Raw genomic sequence first — 23847 nt, 5'->3', positions numbered from 1 at the left:
AGTAAGATTTATGAAATCTTGAATATCTATTTGTATGTTGTATGTTTGAAGTAACAAGGTAAGTATTCATAAAGTAAGTATTCATTCACAGAAACAGATTCTTAAACAAATTGTTTGTATTCAAACCTTTCATAGCAAAACACAAACATTTACAAGAAAATAGACTATATCAACATTTTGAATGGGAGTTGAAATACTATTTTGTGTTAAAGTACAAAATCTGAGTGATTGATAAAATACTGCAGTATAAATTTATGATAACCATATTCCACAAGTAGAAGGATGATTCAGAACAAAGGACAAAAAATAAAAAAAAAATACACATACACGCAGTCCTAGAATTAAAGTGCATAGGTCTACATGTGCATATAAAAGACATTCTGCCCAGTCATTTTTCTCTAATAAAATAAGTTCACTTCCACCAATCCCTCAGCATGCCTATTTCGGCATGTGAATTAGCCTATCCTCTCCCATCATTTGTCTGGCAAAGAGCACAGAATGCATACATCTCCCCTTTATTTGTCAGTGACAAAGTAATAATTCAGTGCTTGCTTTCCAAGCAGATGTAAACATCATAACTTTCAATGGAGCTGTACAAACACCAGCATGTCTCTGCAGTCAGTGCCTCTTATGAAAAAACCCTTGGTTGGGCTCTTTTCAAGTCTTTGTTCATTTGTGCCGCTCACTCCTCCTTCAGCCTCCTTGCTGTGGTCAGTAAAGCCAGAGGTACGATGAAAGAGGCTGAGCTGAGGATGAAACAGGTCTCTGCTCCAGCGATCCAGTAAACTGTGAAGGAAACACAGCTGTTATGGGACATCGCAAAATTAAGAAAAGACCACACTAGCAAAGACATTTAAAAACCTAGCCTACCTACAGTGTCCAAAATTTACTTTTTGTCTCAACTGCCAAGGGCTGGTAAACTAAAAAAACATTACATGCCAAAAACTATTTTCACTGGCCAAAATATTTTATATAGTTTATTCATTGAAATATGTCATCATACTAATTTTCAATGCCATTTCATGTATAGGCCAGTGTGGGTGGTGACCCTTATTAATTTATCCGCCAAAGACAAATTTTACCAGCATTTGGTAATTGGCGCATGTTAATTTTGGACCCTGCCTCCTTACTTTTAAGAACATAGGATACCTATGAAGTCCTGCAAAAGCAAAAAGGCAGTAACTTCAATTTAGATTGAAAAGTTTTAACATTTTTGTGCTTTTGTGATAGGTCAGAAGTGGAGAGGAGAGGATAAAGAACAACCTGTGATGAACAAATCACCACATTTTCAAATATTATGTTTTTATCATTTATCATTTGGCTGGGCAGTGAAAAAAAACTTCAGTTTCCCACTCATTACTGTGTTTTGCCTTAGCAGGGCAGCGTCCTTACCAGAGGAAGCCACAACAGGCCCCAGTGCTCTGGCCAGGGCGCCCAGGCTGCGCAGGATCCCCATCACTGTGCCCTTCTGATTGGCTGAGCCTGGAGGGAGAGGAGTTCATAAGACTGCATAATCATCTATAGTGTGTGCGTGATGTAAACAAATGGTTCGTGAATTTCCATGAGTGTGTAATGAAAATGTAGAAGAGGCTTACCATGATCAGAAACAAGTGTTGACAGGCATGGAACTACGATTGCTGCAGCTGTAATAAAGGGGAAAATAATTGAAAAAAATCAAACACAGCTATTATTCTTTGCTGTAACCTATTACTATTTTCTGCTGCAAAGACCCATCATTCAAGGTTTATTTTATCTTTTCGCACCTTATCACATATGAAAACTAAGAGATCTGGGACTTATTGATCCCTTTGGCTCTTAATAAGTCTACTCAGGCAGTATACTATCAGAGGTTGTTCATATCCCACAGTTGAAACTGTACTGAATATGTGATTTGCACACTTTGTATAATTTGTTCTGCAATTTGGTATTATAATTAAAATGAGGCTACATAGTGGCATGCTCCTCCTGTGGAGAATTTTTCCTTTTTCATCGATCTCATCACCTGTTGTGTATCTTGACTTATGTCATTAATATGTTTTAACCCTTTCTGCAAATGAAATTCCCCCGGAAAATAAAGGTTTAACTTGACTTGACATGACATGAAATGAGCCTGCTGCTACTCACGCACTAACGGAGTGCAGAAATGACTTACCAAAAGAGTATAACACCAAGCCCATGTAAAGCATCTTTAAATTCCATGATAGCCCAATGAGAAGAAATGCTGGAATCAGTGCTATGATGGCCTGAAAGCAAGAAACAAGCGTGAATCAAAAGGACATTTGTGCAGTGGTATGTCATGTGACTCATGTCTCAGTATTTTATTGTACACCCTGTGTCATGTAAGAAGAAGTTTCTCCTACCATACGAACTGCTTTGATATGGTGCCCAGGTTTGATTCTGCGAGCGTACCCCCCTTGGATTGAAGCCATGATAATACCTATAAAGAAGAACATCTTCCCCTGCTGCATACTGTTGAGAGAAATAAACACTGTGCTTGTAAAATTTACAGTGTTGCTATAGTGAATATGCTATAGCTGACAGAGTGCACACCCTAATCTGTGAGTCCATACCTTGTAAACTGGAAGCGTTGATGAGTCAGGAAACTCAGCGTGAACTCCAGACCAGAGAACAGGAACAGGTAGGTGAAATAAACCAGGCCCAACACTTTAAGCTTCTGCATTCCTGTCAAGACATTGGGAAATTCCTACTTTCTGCTGGTATGGCAAAGTTCATCCATAGTACGTGAATGGGAGTACAAATGTGTGCGCATCTGCCTCAAAGAGAAACAATGTACTTCTCACTTTCTTTCGAGGGTGGATCTTCTGTCCTGGTTACAGCCGAGAAATGGAACAGAGCGACTGGGTTCAGGAGGTCGCTGGAGTCCCCGAACCCCGAGGAAACCTACGAGGAAGCAGGAACAATTTAACAAAACATCCGTGGTAACTCTAACGCTGTACCTGCTCTCACCCACCCACTCATTCCTCTAACATTCAAGCCAGATCTCCACATAGGTTAGGAAGGTAGTATTGTAGCAAAACACCTGAGAACAGAAAATATTCACATAACCATGCTCTAAATTTGAAGTCACAGCTTAAGATTTACAAATGTGCCATTCAATATTTGAAAGAATGTGAATAGCAGCTGCAAACATGTTATATGATATTTGTTCACATTTTGTTCATGAAGTTAAATATATTGTTCTAGTACAAGTATAACTCAGTGATTACAACTTCTCCAGTCTGCTGTTGTGACTTCTCAGATGCCCGCTCTCATTTTCACAACAATTGTTGTGGAGCATTTAGTGCAAAAGTGATTTGTAGAGCTGTGACTCCAAGACACTGCAAGGAGAAGGCAGAAAGGGACTTAAAGCGACTGTGCATTTTATCAGATTTAAGTATTATCATAAGATATTCATAGTGGTTTAGTTAAAAATTGGCAGGCTACTCGATGTCCTGTTCTCTTGGAGAGAACGTCTCACCAGACTACATAAAAAAAACCAATAACTTACAGCTGCCTTATTTATTACCATTTACATATCACTAGGAGCCACTGGAAAATTCGGCATACAAGTGATTCAGCAAACAGTCATATTATTTTTTCAGAAAATGCACAGCTGCACAGAAACTAATGCCCTTGGGTGAAACCATTTCTACTTCTACTTATCTCTTTACCACTGTCTCAGTTGCAGCATTTCAACCTCGGAGAGATAAGTCTCTATTTAATTTCTGTAGGCAGTAGGTGGTGTTAACAGTTTGTATTTCCACAGCTGACCTTGTGGTCCTTAGTGAGAGTCTCTGGCAGCATGAGCCAAATGAAGAGCAGATCAGCAGCACTGAAGGCCAAGGCCAGCAGAGCCGGAGCTTGATAGAAGACGTCTCCCTCACTGGAGTTGATGGCAAAGTAGGCACCCATCAGCGGTCCCAAAGTAAACCCCAAGGAGAAGGCAATCCCGATCATAGCCTGGACACAACAATAACTTACTTACAATAACAGTGACACAAACTTCCTATTCCTGTGACCCTAGATTGATTTATTTGTTGGAGAAATAACAGGAAAAGAAATAGGAGCTGAGGAGAGAGGCAGAAAACTGTGGCAGAAGGTGATGTGACATGTGGGCCTTTAGCAAACAGACAGAGCATGCATCCAATCACATTACACTTTCTTAAAAATATCCCATTAATGCTACATTTCCTGTTATGGCCACAGAAGGCGGTGCCTACCATTCCACGGTTCCGTGCGTTCGGGGAAGGCAAGTCGGCCACAATGGCGGTGCAGAGGCTGACGTTGCCCTTACAAATGCCCCCGATTACTCGAAACAAAAGGAACATGCTGAAGCTCCGGGAAACGGCCCAGACCGCATAGGAGGACATCAGCCCTAACTGGAACACAAGGCACTTAATTAGAACCGAATGAACCCCAGCACTGAGGCCAGCATTGCATGGTTTCTTACACAAGCACAACAGGAACTGGGCCAGTTTTTGCTTGTATGATGACAGAAAGTGAATGACCCTACACAGTAAAACTTCATTAACAACCTCTTAACACAATGTATATAGATGTGTTTGTCAATTTCAACTTATAAATGCCAGTTATGAGCTTCATGACTTATAATTATGAGCTCATGAATTCAACATGATAAAACTTAGTATCTACAGATTTTGGAAATTCAATAAGGTTAAGCAGATATTCTCTATTACACATGGCAAGTAGTATTGCAGCTGCATACTTAATGCCAGTGTAATAATCATGTGATACATGAGCAACTTGCACTAAAACCTCCTCACTAGTGAAAGAATAAGTAAAACTGGAATGCAGTTCATTGATTCATTGATTAATGCATTCAACTTGTAAACACTTATCAGCATGACTAGACATTTGATGATTGAACTCATTGTCTTAGTTCACTCAGTTAGTTTTACTACATTATAACAACATTACATTATAACATCATTATATAATTACATTATAACATAATCTTTGACCTAACTATCAGAACTATTTCAATCAACTCACAATTTTAAGGCAGGCAATTTTTTTGAATTGAAGTGCCTTATTTTTTGCAGTGTATGATTAACAAAGCAACTAAATCACAGCATACAGTGCTAATTATTTACAATCATTACAGTATTATTATACTAACTTGATCTTCTCGGTAATCTATTCCCATGTAGAAGAACAATTAGATTCATATGCTATAGTCATAAAAAATAATGTAACACACTAATGCAATACATTCACAATAAAATACCTATGGCATTGCACTCACTGTGGTGAGAATGAGCAGTGGCCGTCTGCCATGGCGGTCTGACGCAGCCCCGGTTACAGGCGAAAACAGGAACTGCAGCAGAGAAAAGAGCGATCCGATCAGACCTGAAAAACAGATTGAGGAGCACAAAAAATTAAAGTGAGGGCTCTTCTACGTTTACTTTATCATCATGTCACAAATTGGGGAATGCTCCATTTCAGTTGAGCTGCATAGAATGTGACAACTAATCCAGGATCAGATGTAGTAGAAATGGTTTACCTCCAAACAGGACACTGTTGTACTTTTTTTCCATAGGAATCCCAACAGCCTCTCTAAACCAGCCCACAATGCTCTGCAGGGACTGATACGTAATGTCCTGTCCAATGAGATAACACAGAAAAGGGCAAAATCACGCAGGGAAAATACAAACACAAGTAAAGAAGTCTCTTCAGCATGAGTCAGCATGCAGACACAGTCCATCAAATCACTCAGTAATGGTATTTTCTGGAATAGATTATCCACACAAAGCTCCCCTTGTTCAAAAAAGGTGCTTCGAATTGTGTGCAAGTTGTCCCTCAGATTCAAAATGCTTCCATTTTTATTTTACATTTATTTATCCACGGAATGTTTGGCACTGCCCTGTGTCACATTCATACAGCTACACACATTCACACCTGGAAGCTGCCCAGTAGAACCGGTTTCTACTGTTGGCAACTGAACAGCTCCACTGCAGTAATTGGAGTTTAAGTGCCTTGCTCAGCGGTATTTGATTTCCCAGATTTTTCCCAGCCATTCTGGGGATTCAAATCGGTGAACTGCTAGTCACAAGACCATTTCCCTAACTTCTAGGCTGCTGCCACATTATAATCAAATGATGCTGTAATTGTTTCAGTGCAACCAAATGCATATCTGATATTTTCATAACATACAAAGCAAGTACATGTCAGATCTCACCCTCATGTTTGGCGACGACGATGAGGAATCTGATTTGAACTGTACATTGTAAGGGATATATTTTTAATGCTGCAATAGATAAAAGACCTCAACTGATGTTGATTTCCTCAACAAATCTAACCTCTGTTTGTGCATAGTGGTCCAGAATTGAAGGCAGGAGAGGTAGGATCAGCGTAAACCCCAGCAGGTCCAGCAGGAGGACGACAAACACAATGTTGATGACTCTTGAGGAGTAGGAGCCCTCATCCTCTGGAGATTTCTTCACAGTCGACATTCCTCCCATTGAATACTGTGTCTCTTCTGTTCAAAAGCACAACACATTAGAAGAAAAAGGAAGATTTCAAAACAGCCCACTAAATTATAGTAAATTACATTTGCAATGCATTAAAAGCACCAATCAGGCATTATTTCTCATCTTAAGGAATAGAAATAAGTAAACCCTTGAGGAAGTACCACCACGATAATAAGAGTAAAGGACACTAACATTAATATTAACTGGTACTAACATGAACAGGGTATTACTCAGATGGTAAAGAGTGGCACTAACTCTTTCAGGGTTAGAAGTGCAATTCCCACCCATGCTAAAAAAAAACAAAAAAAAAGTACACTGTGGTACTGCAAGGTGAATGCATCCACCAAATGGGATACTATGTAAACAAATCAAAAGTAGTTGCATGCCAGTAAGGTTGCAACACATCATAGTTTATCAACCATGCTCACTTTCCTTTTATTACTTCTTACAGAAAGTCATCAGGAAAGACAAAGTTATCACACAAGGAAGAAGATGTTGCTCAAGGAAGGAGGAAACAGTTTCTGTAAATGCTCAGCTCAAAGTTTGCGCCAGTCTCTCTCTGACTTCACAGTGAATTTGTTGAGGTGTAAATGGTTTATTTATTTATTTATTTTTTAAATAAGGACTACTTCTAAAACGGATCGTTTTGGTCTAAGAGGTGCACATTCACATTCACTCCATCTTACCATATCGATCCGGTGAGACTGACCAATACATGCATGCTGCATGTATTGGTGCTGGTCACGCCTTTTCGTTCCTGTCCAAGCAACATTTTCAACCTTGCGTACAGAAACAACATTAAAACTATTGGTGCGGTATACTTACAGGTTCGTAAATCACAGCTTCCGAATAGACTGTGTACTCAACTGACTCAGGTAGCTCCCTCTCTCTCAGCAGTTCATTATTAAGACCAGGAAGCGGTGTCCCCTTTCATTTGGATGACAAGAATGTGTCGTATGCAAACAGAGGAAAATGCTGCCTTCACGTGCTCCTCGTGAGCTCATACTTCTGAGAACGGCAGTCGTACACGACTTGTCGCGCGCTCAAGGGGCTTTTGGTCAGAAGTAATAACACTGACCCTGTAACTAGAGTCGTTTTTTTTTTTTGGCTGGTGTTGTCCTCTTTTAGAAATCAAGTGGCACGGAACTGCTTTGTGCTGCAGCGGCAGAATGAATACAAGAAAATGCAACTGATTTTTCAATTAATTTAAAACAAAAATGCACGATGAGAGTGAAAATAGAAATCTACAACGATATGCTACTTATTTACCTAAAACTGGAGAGTGAAAAAGGTGACAGATACCAGGGCAGACGCAAAACCACTCAGAAACCATTCGCTTAAGTGCCCTATTTTGGGATCAAAAAGGTGAGGTGATTAGTTTGCATCCCTGAATCACTTTTATCATCAGTCGTTTGAAACAGCTTCCATGCTCTCGTGCTCCATAAAGTCACATCCGGGAACTCACAATTAATTTCTCAATTTTCTTTATTTTTTTTATCAATTACAAGGAAACTGTACAAACCAATGCAGGGAAAGTTCATTGGTTCGTTCATGTACGCCCAACTAGTCTTTATATTTCCGACAGCACTTTAAGGCAACACAAGCCTCTAATACAAATAACGCCCATAAGGTTGGTCCAGATTTGCGTAGGTGGACATAGATGATAAATTGTTCATGACGTACGATAGTAGTTCATGTTATAAAGTTTTTGCATACATTTTCACGGTCATAACCTCTTCCCTCCAGATAAATGATTACGGGAAACTTAATATTAATGGCGCATATTTATTTTTATAACACTTTATTAATCACGGATTTCCAAAACCGTTTTAAACAAATACATGAAAAACCTTCATGATAAGGAACAATTTGTCACATATTATACAGCCTACCATCTCATTTCTGACATATTTAAAAAACGTTTCACAAATGAACTATGAAGAACAGCTGTGATATAAAACAATTTTATTACCAAAGACTTCAAATCTCCAAAAAAAAAAAACAACATAAAAAATTCATATTTGTAAACTGGTTGTTTGGAAATACATAGTACACCGGAATAAGAGACAAGCCTTGTTACAACAAAACGTGGCTTTCCAAACAAACATCACCGTGGGTGCAAACAGCCTCCATGTCTGACAAATAACAGTTTTAAGTTACAGTACATTCTGATGTTGAGTTCGACATCATGACAGCATCGTATGAAATACAGAGAAAGACAGAAAGACAGACAGAAAAAGAAAGCGAGAGAGACAGTTACACTTAAACTACATTCCATGTCGCATGATGTGACGCTCCAGTTCAGTGCTGTCGATGAGGTTTCGCCCGCAAAACTTGCAGGCAAACAGTTTCTCATCTTTGGATGACGGGTGCAGGACTTCATCTGTGGCAGTGAATGCACCTGAAGGACAAGAACAGTTGGCTTAAACCAGGAAAACACTAGAGGATTACAGAGTCGATTGACATCCGATTTGTCAGCCATCGGAGGTGAAATGCCGATCGGAGGCTTGATTGGGACCGACAGTCGGCAAAGATTATCTGGTAGTGTGAGAGGTTTCCGGATTCGTCTTAAAGTGATGTTGAACTTTGGTAGTGTGGTGGAAATTTCTATAATATTAAAGAGACTTGGAGATCGTAGAAATGTCTTTCTGTGTTCTTTTATTGGTGCAGCAAGGCATGATGCATTCACAACAGGTGTGATCAGCAAAGGGCGAGAAACCAAGCCTCTGTCTCTGTCTTATAGCTGAATCCCCAGAAAGCCTGGCCCATCCCTATCTTAGGTTTCTTCTGATAAAAAGTTTCGGTGGATAACAAAATCCAGTTCCTATTGGACACTCAAGGCCCTCTCTGGGCAGAACTTTTGTTTATCTCAAACTGGTGGAGAATGGAAAATTACTTAAGGCAGAGACAGCATTCAACTGAGGAATGAGATTCTGCCTAACTACATACATAATGAATAGAATGGTATATAATGGTATAATTTCTACTACAGGTAGTACATTTGGGTTGTGTAGCTTTCCGGCCATGATATAACCCCAAAATCGTTGATTCTGTGTTATCTGTTGTTCCAGTAGAGGTGATTGGAGTATTGTGTTGTATTCTTTCTCCATTCACTGCCATTGTATGGTGGAACAGGTCTCAAAATCACACTTCTAGCACATAAACAAACACGAACAAAGCAGATCCTGACAATATATGCCTATTTACAATCACTGGTAAACGATTGTCAGCAAACAATTCTCTAATCGCCTCTCTCTATAAGAGAGACTCGCTGATTTTGGGGTTATATTACATAATGTCCTCGATCATATCAAACATGTCTGATATTTATGACATCACATCTGCCGAGGTCTTGAACAGGCATTGAAGTGTGTTGGGATCACAGATTCCTCCCAAGAACAAGACCACCAACAGCCAATGAGGCAGAAGGGTTGTATTAAATGATTAATCCCAGTATTATTGCTGATAATGTGTATCAATGTATGTAGGTAAGTATGCAATGTCTGTTTTTAGTGTACTTTAGCTCTCTTGATGTGAAAGACAAAATCCCCCTATGGCTAATACAGTTCTATTCTATTCTCTTATGTTCTATTCTCCTCTATTTGAGGTAGTACATTTGTATATGCAAAACCCTTTTTCCATTCATTCAATTTGAATCAATTATTGAGATGTCAGTTTAGTTTCTTACCATTGGATGCCAATGGGTAGTCAGCTTCCTTTATCGTTTCTTCATCCCCACGTTCCTGTTTCTTACACTGGTTCATGTTTTCTTCATGGTCTTTCTCATCTCTTTTCTCCTGATTCTGGTCAGGATAGTCGCCCCATTCTTCCTCTTTGCACACTGGCGTCTGGTAATCATGAGTGTGCATTTCCTCCTTGAGATATTCGTTCTCAAGTACTGGCATTTCCCCATATGGGTCTGCAAGCTCTTCATTGTTCCTCTGGCCGTGCACTTGCTCCTCCTTACAGCTAATAAATGAAACACCTAAGCTCTCATTGTTGTCTTTCTTCAGGCATATCTTAACTCGCTCACGGTTGTGTTTAGCCGTTAGCCATAGCCTCTCAGCAGTGGAACACTCTTGAGGCCTGATGTCCTTTGCTAGCATGTGATTCTGCTTTGGTGTGGCTGGCATTACCTCCGTCTTCACTTCACACCCCTTTTGCGAGTTGTGGAGTGAGCCGACGCTCCCCTCTTCATCCAGCACTAGGATTTGACGTAGTATATCGTCTTCTATCTTTGTCTCAATGTTCTGCTGCATCCTAACCTTTGCATCCTGAACTGACTTCATATGCAGCTTGCTGGCCTGTGCTGTTTCAACTGTCTCCTGCCCTTGTTGTGCAACATCAGTTTGTTTTATTGCGTCCTCCTTACTATCACTTGGGTTGTGTTGGGATGGGTTCTCATCCATCTCTCCCTCTTTCTTTGGATTTTGTTTCCCATTCTGTGCTGCTAAGCCCTCCTCAAAGTCAATTTTTGCTCTGTTCCCTTCCCCACCTTTTTGTTCTATGTTTTCCATCTGTTTTCCATTTGCAGTGTCTGCCAAGAACATCTCGTCTCCTGCTTGGCCCTGTGTTTCCTGCTCTTGCTTCTGATGGACAATGTTGTTCTGCTTTGCATTGTTCTCGTACTGGAATACTAATGCAGTACTCTTGACCGGGCTTTCTGTATTCTCTTTCTGAGTGTCCTGCCCTTGCTTCTGATGTAGTTCCTTGTTCTGTACTGTGACATTCTCCCTGATGTCATTTTCTGCTAGGTTCTCAGCTTGTTTCTCATGTGGAACCTCATTGAGCTTTACAACATAATCCTCATTCTTCTGGTTTGAGGTATTCTCTTCCTGGTTTTCATGCGAGACATTACCCGGTTCCACTGTGTTCTCCATCTCCACCTCCTGCCCTTGCATCTTGAAGTTTGTTCCTATATCATCAGCCTCGTTATTTTGTTGCTCAAAGTTAGACAAAGCGTCCTCTTCCTCATGCATCTTACCAGCCATCGTCTCTAACTGATCAAGGTTGATCTGCCCCACCAGCTCGTGATTCCTCACGACCTGTACAAGAGAGCAACAAGAAATCAAACTACACTCTAAAAACTAGGGGTTCAGTCGGGGATTGAGAACCAATATGCACAAAACACAAACAGCCTTCTTCAGGGTGAAGATGTTGGGCTGTTTGTGCCGCTACGAGTGGGTTGTAACCCAGTTCGATTTAACATGCACAAGCTTTGTCTATGTTTTTAAGAATTTCACCATGAAATAGCCATCTGAATAAAGGCTTTTAAACTTTTTGCCACAAGAGTACCTTGGACCTTTCTTCTTGTTTGAACTTTTGTGTTCCCTACCAAAGAGCACCTTCATCACACCTGTTTGAACTTCCGAGCACTCCGGACCTTTTCTTTCTGAACCAATACGCACGTTCCTGACTTAAAGGATTCCTTGAAGAACCTCGTTTTGAGGAAGTACCCTCTGAGTTCATGCACACGTTACAAAGGGTTTCTTTCTGGGGTTCCCCTATTGTTACAATTTGCGGGACCCCTAAAGGTTCAATGAAGCCCTTTTATTTTCTAAAGTGTGTATTCACATCAGCTACAGAAGAGGACATTCAAGCTGTATCAATTCTTCGGTTTCATTTAACTGCTGTAAATCCCCGTAACTTCAAGGTCGATAGCCAATTATTTTGAAAACAAAGGAATTCTGGGAATGCACTGGGGGTTGACTGACGTATCCTCACCTGATGCTTATCACACAGGTGTGCCTCCAAGTCGCTGAGCTGAGTGCAGTCGAAGTAGCACAGCCGGCACTTGTAAGGTTTGATGTCATCATGCTTCAGCATGTGCAAACGCAGGTTCTCAGCATTCGCGCTTGTGAAAGTGCACTTGTGGCAGCGGAAGATAACGCCTTCAAGGTAGCGTGACAGCTTCGGCCTACGCACCTCGATTGCCATCACACGTTCCTCTGAAAACAAGAAATCAACAACAGCATCAGTAGAGTCAGGCAATGCAGGCAAGAAAGTTTGAACAATACCATACGTGTTAAGGGTGTCATAGATGAAGGAGTGCTCAATGAATCGTTGTCCAATGGGATTTTGAGCATTTAACCTACCACGATGAAGGACAATGTGATCAATCATGTTGTTTTTGTTCTTGGTCTGGTAGAGGCAGAGAGGGCAGCGCAGATCCTTCAGATGGGTTGGCTCTGATGGGCAGTTAGAGTGACCCGTCTCCATGTGCATTTCCAGGGTTTTCCTAATGAAGGCAGGAGAGACAGGTGACGAGAAAGCATGTCTTGCAAAATGTACACAAAACTCAAAGTTTTGTGTACATACATGTTGTCGCTGTCACAGGATTGGCAACTTGGTGAACTCTTCAATGAAGATGGCTTGGCCGTCAAAAATTGATTATTCTCTGCTTCAGAGTTATCAGTATGCAGTTACTTCTTTCTGTCTAGTATTTTCTGCACAGCCAGCACCTTGCCAATCCAGGTCTATGGTTTCTTTCATGTTCTGACCTCTCCAATGCCAATATCATAGAAAGGATGGTTTCCCTGTTGACTTTTGACTAGGGAGACGAACTGCCTCAAGCTCAACTGCAATAAATTGGAAATCATCATTGGCCCCAAATCCTCCTCCCCTCCTCCCAGAACTTCTCACTCAACATTGATGGTCCATAACCTTGGCGTCACTTTGGATCCCACTCTCTCCTTCAAGCCACATATCAACCACATCACCAAAACATCCTTTTTCCATCTCCGCAACATTGCTCGACTTGGACCCACCCTCTCCTTCTCAGCTGCTGAAACTCTCATCCATGCATTCGTAACCTCCAGACTGGACTACTGTAACAGCATCCTATATGGCCTCCCTTCCAACCTCGAAAACCCTCAAAAATTACAATACATTCAGAACTCAGCTGCCCGGTTGCTCACCCATTCCTGCTCCAGAGAACACATAACACCCATCCTTCAACACTTTCACTGGCTCCCAATACAGCACTGAATCCACTTCACATACAAAGCTCTCAATAATCTTGCCCCCTCATACCTGACAAACCTTCTCTATCGCCACACCCCCACCCGCCACCTCAGATCAGCAGATGCCAACCTCTTGACCCCCATCACCAGGACCAAGCACCGCCTCAGACTCACTACCTTCATTCAAAAATAAACTCAAAACCCACCTCTTCAAAACTGCCTACAATACCTCTTCAAAACTGCCTACAAAACTGTCCCCCACTGCCTCTCCTAAAAAGAACAAACCATCAACACTGTTTCTTTCTCTCTACTTTACTGTCTTAATACTCATGTTATTTATTTTTATTATGGTCATTTATTTATTATCATCACCTTTGTACCATTTGCTTAATATATTTCAATATTTTATTCTCTTTATCCCTTCACTGTAAAGTGTCTTTGAGTACCATGTAAAGGGCTCTAGAAATAAAATGTATTATTATTATTTTGATGATTTGAGGAGTTGGCACGAATGAGCCCCACATGCGTTCCAAACATGAGGTTGACATTGATGTTCACTGCATCTAGACATTTGATTTTTTGGGCAATGCATCCACTCAATCACAAAAGGTTTCTGAAGTCTGATTATCCCCCCCCCCCCAAAAAAAAACCCCCATTGATTTTTACATTCCTGAAACAAAACTTTTTCTTGTTTCCACAAACAGAAAAATACATATGAAAATACATTGTTCTCATACATATCATCCAAAAACGTTATAGAAGAAGCTTACCTCAAACCAGTAAAAAAGCAGCAGTCCTTACATCTGAGGATCTTCTTGCCATGGCGGTTTGAGTAGTGCCGGCGTATACTGGATAGGTGTCCGGTGGAGAAGTTGCAGAACTCACAGTGAAGTAGACTGTCTTCAGGTAGCTTGGTGTCTTGCAGGGCCGCTGGAGCTGAGGCACTGACCTTTGCCATCAAACTATAGTGATTTAACTGTCGCTGTACATCTGGGGGCTCCGAGTACATAGATTCTGTCAGGGAACAACAAACCACACTCTCTCACTACAATCACAAATACATACTAAGTTAATAGTTTCTCCTCATGTGAATATACTGAAAACATAATAAGGATAACTTGCTTTCAATAAATTCAGATTCATCAGGAGGTTGAGTCAAGCAGTTGAATTCCTGGACGTCTGATGAATAAGGGGGCTCCTTGTCTGCCATCAGGTTGCTCTCTTCATCTTGGTTGTCAGTCTCAGCAGAACTCATGCTGATATCTGAGCATTCAGCTGCCGCGCATACATGAAATACAAGATAGAAGACTCTCACATTTTCTCACTATAAATGCTGTGTAATCAGGATTTATCAGACACTGTAGCCAGTAGACCAAAAATGAATAAACCTTTTGGTCTACTTTACCAGAATTTGGCTGGGTGGTGGTAATTTCCGACCCTCATCAAAAGCAGCTAGGGGAACTAATGACAGAAAGCTGCAAACAGCTTTCAACTACGCAAAGTGGGTGATGGCCTGTATCATAATTCATTTGAAAATTATATACTTCAAGATATCCTTGAATATCTTGGATATCCCTCAAGACATCCTATAAATATAATAGTATACTTAAATAATATGTATTCAATTAAATATGTCAACAACTGAAGGAGAGAACATTTGTCATACCATAGTACACTGATACCACTGCCATTTATTCAAGTGTCATGTAATTGTATGTTATATACAGGTTGCTCACCTCCATGTTTTTTCATTAAATGGCTCCTCAATAGACCCATGATGGTAGTCCGATAAGAACAGATACCACAACGGAAAGGCTTGACAGTTCCCGACTGATACCTGATGTATTTGTTAAAGCTGTTAAGACAATGGCAGAAAATCAAATCAGTCAGATATAATCACAAGTGGCTCATCAGTAACTAAATACATGTAGTACCAAGTATTGCATTCAGCACTTGTTTTGATACATTAAAACTAAAGCAATATTTTCCAAATTGCTCATACTGTTGAGTAAAGTAAGATAATTAGCGTTGCTGTAAATGCTCCTCGGAAGCCACACGTTTCTCTACAAGTGTGTGCAAAAGACGTTGAAGCCAATTACATTGGAAGGCTCTCATATCAACAAAGTGTAGGCTTAATGTAACTATTGTATACAATTATTTACATATGTGACTTTTATATTGAAAATAATATAGAACTTGTCTTGTAGAAGAAATGTATTTTGCAATGATGAGCAACTTTATATGCGCTCTCTCTACATACTGACTCCCTCACTGGTCCTACCAACTGATGCTTGTACTGCAAATGTTTTTTTGTGTTTTGCTTTTAACTCCTATCTGCAAACCACCAAAGTTATATATGTATTTTCTTCTTACATGTGCTTTGATGATGAGGTAGGCAGGGTGTCCAGTCTCTTGAGAGCAGCCATGGCTGCATGGCTGTGTTCATGCACACGCAAACCTGTCAATGACATGAATGTCCGCCTGCACTGTTTGCAAGTGTAACCCTCTTCTCTAGATTTTAGCTCCGGTTCCTTCATCTCAGGAGTTTTTGAAGGTGATGATGGAGGACTTGTTGCCAGAGTAAATGTCTCTATTTTTGTCACATTCCATCGGGCCAGCTCCTGTACGGTCTCCAACTCGGGTAGTTCATCTTGGTTTTTGAGCTGAAAATATAAACACAGCAAGGGGTCAAGCAACTTAACTTAGAAGTATAGCTCAATCATGTAGCAAAAGGTCATGAGGTTGAATGATTATATGGGCAGGTGACTTACTTTGATGCATTTGGCCTCTGGTCTTTTCTTAATGATAAGTGGTGTCTTTGTCTTCACAGCGTTTGCTTTCTTTATACACAGCTCCCTGTGGTGATCCAGATGGCAACAGAGCTCTCCAATGCTTCTGATTTTAATGCTGCAGTGGCCACATTCATAAACCTCTGAGCCCTTCTTTGAAATCCTTGAAAGCACAGTAAAGTCCAATGTGAAATCTGTGCTGTGAAAACTAGTGTAGTGGACACTAAGCAGCTGAGATGAGTTAAACAATAAGTTGGGACACTTCTTGCATTTTACTGGTGCACTTTCCTCAGATTTGGCTTCAGGCAGTTTGCTGACCTTTTCGTTGTTACATTTTGTATATTGCTCTAGCTTGTATTCAGGAACAAAGTATGTGTTGAATGCAGCATGTCCGTGAGTCTTCTTGTAGTGGGATCCAAGGTACCTTTGAAACAATGCTGAATAGGTACACAGATGACACTTGTAGACTAATTCCTTGTTTTCTACTGTCGGTGTGCTAGATTGACATGTCTCAGGAGTGTCTGGACGTTGAGTTCCAGGATGGTCTACAGATGTTGGTTTTGGCTTCCTGAAAAGTTTCTGGTGTACTGGTACATAGTATTTGATGAAGGCAGCCTTTCCATGTGTCCGGGTATAATGCCTCGCAAGATACTTTCGTATGACAGACGAATAAGAACACAGGCAGCACTTGTACACACAATCCTGATTCCCTGCCTCAGACGCATTTTTGTGGTGAACGCGCAAGTGTTGACTGAGGCTAATTTTTGTGGTGCTTACATAGCTGCAAGAACGGCATTTCATCACTGCAGATTTTTTGTTTTTGAAAAAGGTGGCATGCAATACTGAGCCCTGAGTGCCGTGATACTTGGACTGGAGTTGTTTTTTAATTACAGCTGAATGTTTCTGAGCTGGCTTCAGCAAGTTTGGCACAGTTTGATTGTGGTCCTGCTCATTGTGGATTTTCAATTTCTTCAATGATGCACAGATTACTGGGCAGAATTTGCACATGTACCCTCTAAATTTCAATCTATCTTTAGGACCTTTTGTTTTCACACAAGCATCCATGTTGGGTAACTGGACTTCATCTGTTTGAAGTTTGTCTGCCTTGACTGTGAGGGCAGGATGCTGCATTTGGCAGTGGGTGAGAATTCCATGAGAACTAGTGTTCACATACGTACAGCGTGGACACTTATAGATTAATTCCTTGTTTTCTACTGTCGGTGTGCTAGATTGACTTGTCTCAGGAGTGTCTTCTGGATGCTGAGTTACAGGATGGTCTACAGATGTTGGATTTGGCTTCCTGAAAAGTTTCTGGTGTACTGGTACATAGTATTTGATGAAGGCAGCCTTTCCATGTGTCCGGGTATAATGCCTTGCAAGATAATACCGAATGACAGACGAATAAGAACACAGGCAGCACTTGTACATACAATCCTGATTCCCTGCCTCAGATGCATTTTTGTGGTGAATACGCAAGTGCCGACTGAGAGCAATCTTTGTGCTGCAAACATATTTGCAAAAAAGGCATTTTACCTTTGCATATTTTCTGTTTTTGAAAAAGGCGGTTTGCAATACTGAGCCCTGAGTGCTGTGATACTTAGACAGGAGTTGTTTTTTAATTATAGCTGAATGTTTCTGAGCTGGCTTCAGCAAGTTTGGCACAGTTTGATTGTGGTCCTGCTCATAGTGGATTTTCAATTTCTTCAACGATGCACGGATTACTGGGCAGATTTTGCACATGTACCCACTACATCTCAATCTATCTTTAGGACCTTTTGTTTTCAGACACTCCGTGCTGGGTAACTGGACTTCATCAGTTTGAAGTTCGTCTGCCCTGGCTGTGAGGGCAGGATGCTGCATTTGGCAGTGGGTGAGAGTTCCATGATAACTAGTATTCACATAGGTACAGCATGGACACTTAAAGACACGCAAACGTGTTCCATGCTCACTCGTGTGGATATTGACTTCATGTTCATCACCTGAACTTTCAATTTCTGGGTGTATCCTTGCATAGTGAGTGTTTAGACCACGCTGACTACGAAAAACTGAAGGACAGAAACGGCACTTGTGCAACTTGGAAGAAGCGGTTGCTTCCTGAGATGAAACATCAGTTAACGTTTCAAATTCAAGAGGCACTTGGTAACTTTCGAATGACTCAGACAATTCATTGTGGTCTTCTGTATCTTGTGCCTGCCTGTTTACACTTAGCACCTTGCTAGTGATAACATCTAAGACTGAGCCATCTTCCTTCACAGACCAAGGATGAACTGCACGATAGTGGCTTGTGATACTTTGCCGTGAGCTACCTTTGAAGGAACATGCTCTGCAAGGATAGGTTTTAGTTTCATTTTTTCCAGATCGCTGAGATGGGGACATGTTGTCACAGTCATCTGCGTCATCAGTGTGTTCCAAGTGAGGTTTCTTCTTTTTATAGGTGGATGCTTTAGGACTGACATATAACCGTTCAGTTATGTGCTCAAGGCTTACTCCACGTGCTGGGTGTCGTTCCTGGCAATGCTGATGGACTCCTGCTGCTTCCTTGTGAGAGAAAACACACCACTCACAGTGATAACCTGATTGTAAAATTCCATCTTTAAAACACATCTGTAAAACATCTGTGATTGTATGATTTGTCTTGTGGATGGTCCGTAAATGCCTCTTCAGGAGATACACATGTTGAGTCTTGTATGTGCAATTATGGCACCGAAGTGACCTGGTTTGTGCGGCTCTCTCTGAGGGTGATGGTGATACTGAAATCGAGTTTCCAGGCTTCTGTGTTTGTATGTTTTCATTTCCACTCTGCCCAAGGAACGTCTGCTTGACTGCTTGTTCTGCAGTTGTATTCAGATGTGATTTCCGTCCTTGATCATGAACCATAGAAGAATATGCAAAGACTTGCTTGGCTTTAAACTCAAGTCCAGGATGTCTTTTCTTGTGATGTTCTAAAACCTTGCTCAAAGACTTCTGTCTAGAGTTGCATAAGTAGCAGAATAACTTACCCTCATCACCTTCCTCCATAAGAGCAAGTGGTAGACCAGCAGAGAAGAGGGACGAGTTCACTGCTTGAGAATTTTCCATTTCTCCACGAATCACTGCAGTATGTCTTAAAATATGGTGAGTGTTTGATTTAAAGTTACGGTGTCTTTTTATTTGATGGTTCAATACTCCTTTTATGGAAGGGTGTCCAAAGTTGCACTTTGGGCAGAAAAACAAGTCTTCTGCCTGTTCGTAAACATTAGAACCAGGTCCAGGTGCCACAGTGTCCTCTATGACTTCATCTTCATGTTGAGGTTTGTATTTTTTGTAATACGCCTCAACTCGTTTGTGAATGTTACAATCAGAAGACTGAGAACTTGCTGAGGCTTCAGCTTTACTTTGCGGTCTCTGACTCTGATTCTGCACCTTAGCACTGTACCTGAGGATCTCTTCAGTTGTTACTGGGTGCCCAGTGTGTTTTGCATTATGATGACCAATAACACTTCTTACACTGGGACTGGAATAATTGCAAAACTGGCAGTACAACATTTCATTTTGTGGTGAACTGGAAGAAGAGTTGTCCATTCCTGTGGACAATTTCCCATTAGGAGACTTTCTTACTTTAATTCTGACCTCTGCAGAATCCATATCGTTGTCTTTGGAAGAGGCCAAAAGATTTTGAGGAGACGCTTCAGGTGTGTCCTTAGGATTTTTCAAAGACAATGAAATCTTCTTTTGTTGGAACAACTCATGTTTGTCTCTCTTTTTCCGAGATGAATCGGACACATTATTTTGGGGGGAAACCAGTGATTTGTCCATTACTGTCACAGAGTTAGGAGACTCTGAAATCTTTTCAGGTGTCACCTGTAATTTGATGTGTGACATGACAAGAGTTGAATGTTTGATTTTATCAATTGTCATTCCTGCTTCTGGGTGGCATTTTTGGTAGTGGACATGCATAACAACCACTGACTTATGACTAAAGTTGCAGATCTTGCATTGATACAATGCCACATCCACTCCTTTCAAGGTGGGACTTTGTTGTGAGAGCGTAGTTTTAATTCCCTTGCTTGGTGTAGGGACACTCTTAAGAGATATCTGGTCGGAACATTTTGGACTAGATGTTTTTTCAGATGTATTCAACTGAGATGATCCCTCTTGGCATCTGCTCGCAGAATATCTGCAGTACATCAAGGAATTGTTCACTTTATGTGTTGGGTGCTTTTCCTGGTAATGTTGTTTCAAGGCTTTGGACACGTGAGTGGTAAATACACAGACAAAGCATTTGAAAACCAATCCAAGCTCATGTGATTGCATAGTGAACACATTTGGGGCCTCTGGATGGTTTTCCGTATAGTGCTTCTTGAGGTCAACTACAGTAGAGAACTCAACGGGACACTGCAGACAACGGAACATAGCACTCCGATCATTTGGATCCTGAATGTACTCAGAGTTATATCTGATATAAGGGTGGATCTTCTGATAATGGGCACACACACTGTGGATGCCCATGTCACTGTAATCACAGTGCTTACAACAGTAAACCTGTGAGCTATCAATGTCCCCATTAACCAGATTACGTTTCCTCTCTTCTTCATCTTCACTAACTTCAAACGAAAAACTAGCGCTGCTTGATAACTGTGTTTTGATTGCTGTACATCCTGGGATTTCCGACTTTTCTTTATCCGTCTTCGTTTTTTTAGTAGGAGGACTTCCTGAGCTGTCATTATGGGTCCTCTTGCCAATTTTGTTTGGAAATGGTCCTTTTAATTGGCTTCCAGACATGTCAGATTTAAGAGATGATGGGTTGTTAATTGAAACGTGGTCAGTTAGCAAAAAGCGGTCTTGACCAATTCTGGAGAGATCGTTCTGGGAAGTTGCAGAGACTTTAAACACACCATCACTGTTTGGACTGGAGCTTGAGTGAGAGTTATGCAAAATTAGGGTTCCTTTGGCACTATTTGGCAGTCCAGGAAGATCAGATGAATTCTTACTCATTGTAGGTTTCACATTTGATCCAGATGACACCTTGAAGTACTTGGTTATGTTTTGTGATGGTTTGTTGTACGTTTTCAGACCCACTGCTTTTGAGGTAGACTTAACAGAAGAGGAATTCACTTTTGCCCCTGCTGCTTGCTTGTGCTGCAATGGTGACATTTCTTTCAGACTGTTTGTTGTCCCCTTTGAAATGACCACTATTTTGGTTTCTGGGCTCTTGGAACTGACTAGCTTTTCTTTCGTTTTCTGAAGTGACTTTTTGTGACACTTTTTCTCATGTTCGCTAACGGCGTCCCAACTAGAAGCTTTAAAGACACAGTGCTGGCATGCAAAAACATCCCCTGAATCGTCACAGTGGATGCCAGGGTCCGCGTTGAATGCTGTGTTGGTCCTGGGGGATTTTAAACCAGCATCTCTGAGAGCAGAGTCGACATCGAAGCCGTGCACATTTCTGAGGTGTTCGAAAAGGAAGATCTTGGTTTTGAAGATGAGGACACAATAACTACACTGGAACGACTTAACTGGTGGTTGTTGTGGGGCAACTTGATTGTGCGTCACGTTGCCAGACTTGGACGGATGCCTTGAATCTGAGAGGGGAAAAAAACAGATCCACATACCGAAAACTAAGCAACACGTGATGTGAATTACACAGTTTAACTTTATGCATTGCACTGAAACATTACATACGTATTAACAATGTCAGAAAATTCATTAATACCTTTTTGCATCTTCCACACCTCTCTAGATCCAGGGCTTTGGAGATAAAGTCACAGATGTGACACCTGAGGATTGAAAGCATAGACGTAAGAGTCATTTCATTACTCAAGTAAGAAAAACACCAAAACACAACAACATCAATAAATTTAGTTTCCAATCTAATTTGTTACCAATTTTCAAGTGAAGTGCACCACTAGGACTTTGACAGTCACAAACAACACACACTAATAAAGTCATTGAGCTTTTGGTTCATAAAAACAATGTTACATCATTTTGACATGCCTGGCTCTCTCAGTGTGTGTGTGTGTGTGTGTGTGTGTGTGTGTGTGTGTGTGTGTGTGTGTGTGTGTGTGTTAAAATCTTACAATCTTAAAAATTACTATTCTCAAGTATGATTTCAGCAAAACCAAACGAACAGCGTTACAAAAGCATAAGCTGTAGAAAAAAAGTAGGACCAATTGCTATCTCAGTTTCAGTAAAGTCAGTTTTACATTAGTGTCGAAGAACAACAACAAGACGACAAAAAGAGTGAAACAAGGGGTCCAACCCCCTCCTACTAACCCAACTCTGACAGGAACTGTAAACACTGAGAGGAAAAAGTGGAGGGTCATAACTTGCTGAAATGCTCAAAGCACGGACGATATACTCACACATTTAGAGAAACGTACAGAGACACTTAGGCAATGTTTTGAATGCCTGGTTTTGACCGTGTGACGAGCCTGGACTCGCTGGTGTTCGCCATTTTTCCCGCGATTACCGCTAGCTCCGTCTTCCGGGCTTCCGCTACACCGTACAAGCTTCGTGGTCGCCTCAGACTTTCATTTCCGTCGACTTACATGTAACCTTCAAAATAAAAGTCTCCCGAGGGCGTTACAACGCCATGCATAAGAAAATGTTCAATTCACATAAATGAATGAAGCATCGTCTCTACTCCAATAGTTTTTTATTTCTGAACAATGTGGCAAATTGCATGTCATCCAGGCCCAGGGTTCCAGGTGAAAGGGCTGCAAGTGACAACCAAAAACTTTAAAGGCTTGCATCAAAACACAAAATAAAATTTTAAAAAAAATCATACTTTTACAGAGATTAAGATTGGGACAATTCGATGGATTCGATGGATGGATATTATACCCGTAAAACCTAAAACAATGATGAAATAACTGTCAATATCAAATATCACATTTATTTGACAAAAGTAATCATTTTCAACTCGTTGCATGTTTTGGTTATCAAACTATCCAAACACTGGGACTTTAATTGTGAAGTCCGCGAGAAAATGTGACCGGAAGTATGTTTCGCTTTGTAGCTAGATGACGTGATTTGCCAGTTATACAGCTGTCGTGTGTTCCCTTTACTCTTGTCATTTATAACGATATTAATATTAGATGTCCGGAGAAATATAATCATAAACAAGTCATATAATCATAAAAAGGCTGTCCCAACCCCTTCCTCTCCTTGACAAGCCGATGTTTATAGCACCTCGTGTGGACAGTCGGGGCATAGCAGGCTAAAAACAGAAATTAAAGGCTTCTATGAAAATGTATTTTCAAAGTTTAAAACATCTTGATCTACGGCGGGCTACTGCAGGTCAAGTAGTTGTAATACCCCCACTTTATTCACCACTACACCACCGGACAGTTTTAAGACTATTACTCTGCAAATAAACAAAATACATGTTAGTGAATCAAGTCATTCATAAATTCGATTTGTGCACAAACCCCATTCGGTTCTTAGTGCGTCGTCCGCCATCTAGTGGGAAAAATGACAAAGACTTTTGCCAAGTATTTAGATTTAGCGGTAACGTGCGTATTTTGTATGAAGTTGGAGCCGAATTGGACGATGTTTTCAATATATTGCTTTGTAATATCATCCGCGGGCACACTACAGCAGGAAAAAACAAAAAACTAATTCGAG

The 23847-nt window shown here is 40.8% G+C and overlaps 2 protein-coding genes across 3 annotated transcripts; both read right to left on the bottom strand.

Annotated features, from left to right (window-relative positions):
• Positions 1 to 118: 118 nt before the first annotated feature.
• On the bottom strand, positions 119 to 7418 carry mfsd10 (major facilitator superfamily domain containing 10). Of its 2 annotated transcripts, none has more exons than XM_071540651.1 (13): positions 7317 to 7418; positions 6321 to 6499; positions 5525 to 5621; positions 5267 to 5370; positions 4221 to 4379; positions 3772 to 3960; positions 2802 to 2901; positions 2571 to 2682; positions 2361 to 2469; positions 2153 to 2243; positions 1596 to 1643; positions 1393 to 1482; positions 119 to 786 (listed from the first exon to the last, which is right to left on the bottom strand). In XM_071540651.1, exons 2-13 carry the CDS (start codon positions 6480 to 6482, stop codon positions 683 to 685), a joined length of 1365 nt encoding a protein of 454 aa, XP_071396752.1. In that variant the 5' UTR covers positions 6483 to 6499; positions 7317 to 7418; the 3' UTR covers positions 119 to 682. The 2 variants fall into 2 exon arrangements, with proteins under 2 accessions (XP_071396752.1, XP_071396754.1); XM_071540653.1 differs by having other exon boundaries at positions 6321 to 6496; positions 7317 to 7381.
• Positions 7419 to 7992: 574 nt separating this feature from the next.
• Positions 7993 to 22675, bottom strand: LOC139662054 (RE1-silencing transcription factor-like). Its single transcript, XM_071540645.1, has 10 exons — positions 22641 to 22675; positions 21935 to 21998; positions 15827 to 16116; positions 15190 to 15308; positions 14576 to 14728; positions 14224 to 14467; positions 12587 to 12729; positions 12216 to 12439; positions 10180 to 11536; positions 7993 to 8892 (listed from the first exon to the last, which is right to left on the bottom strand). The coding sequence occupies exons 1-10, from the start codon at positions 22673 to 22675 to the stop codon at positions 8759 to 8761; spliced, it is 2763 nt and encodes a 920-aa protein (XP_071396746.1). The 3' UTR covers positions 7993 to 8758.
• Positions 22676 to 23847: the final 1172 nt, after the last annotated feature.

This window comes from Centroberyx affinis, unplaced genomic scaffold (assembly GCF_046629955.1).
Source record: "Centroberyx affinis isolate AG114_WGS23_722 - 3 ecotype Tasmania unplaced genomic scaffold, CSIRO-AGI_Caff_v1 ptg003704l_1, whole genome shotgun sequence".
NCBI lineage: Eukaryota > Metazoa > Chordata > Actinopteri > Beryciformes > Berycidae > Centroberyx > Centroberyx affinis.
Note: the sequence above shows the minus strand (reverse complement) of the source record. Positions and strands in the feature narration are given on the sequence as shown.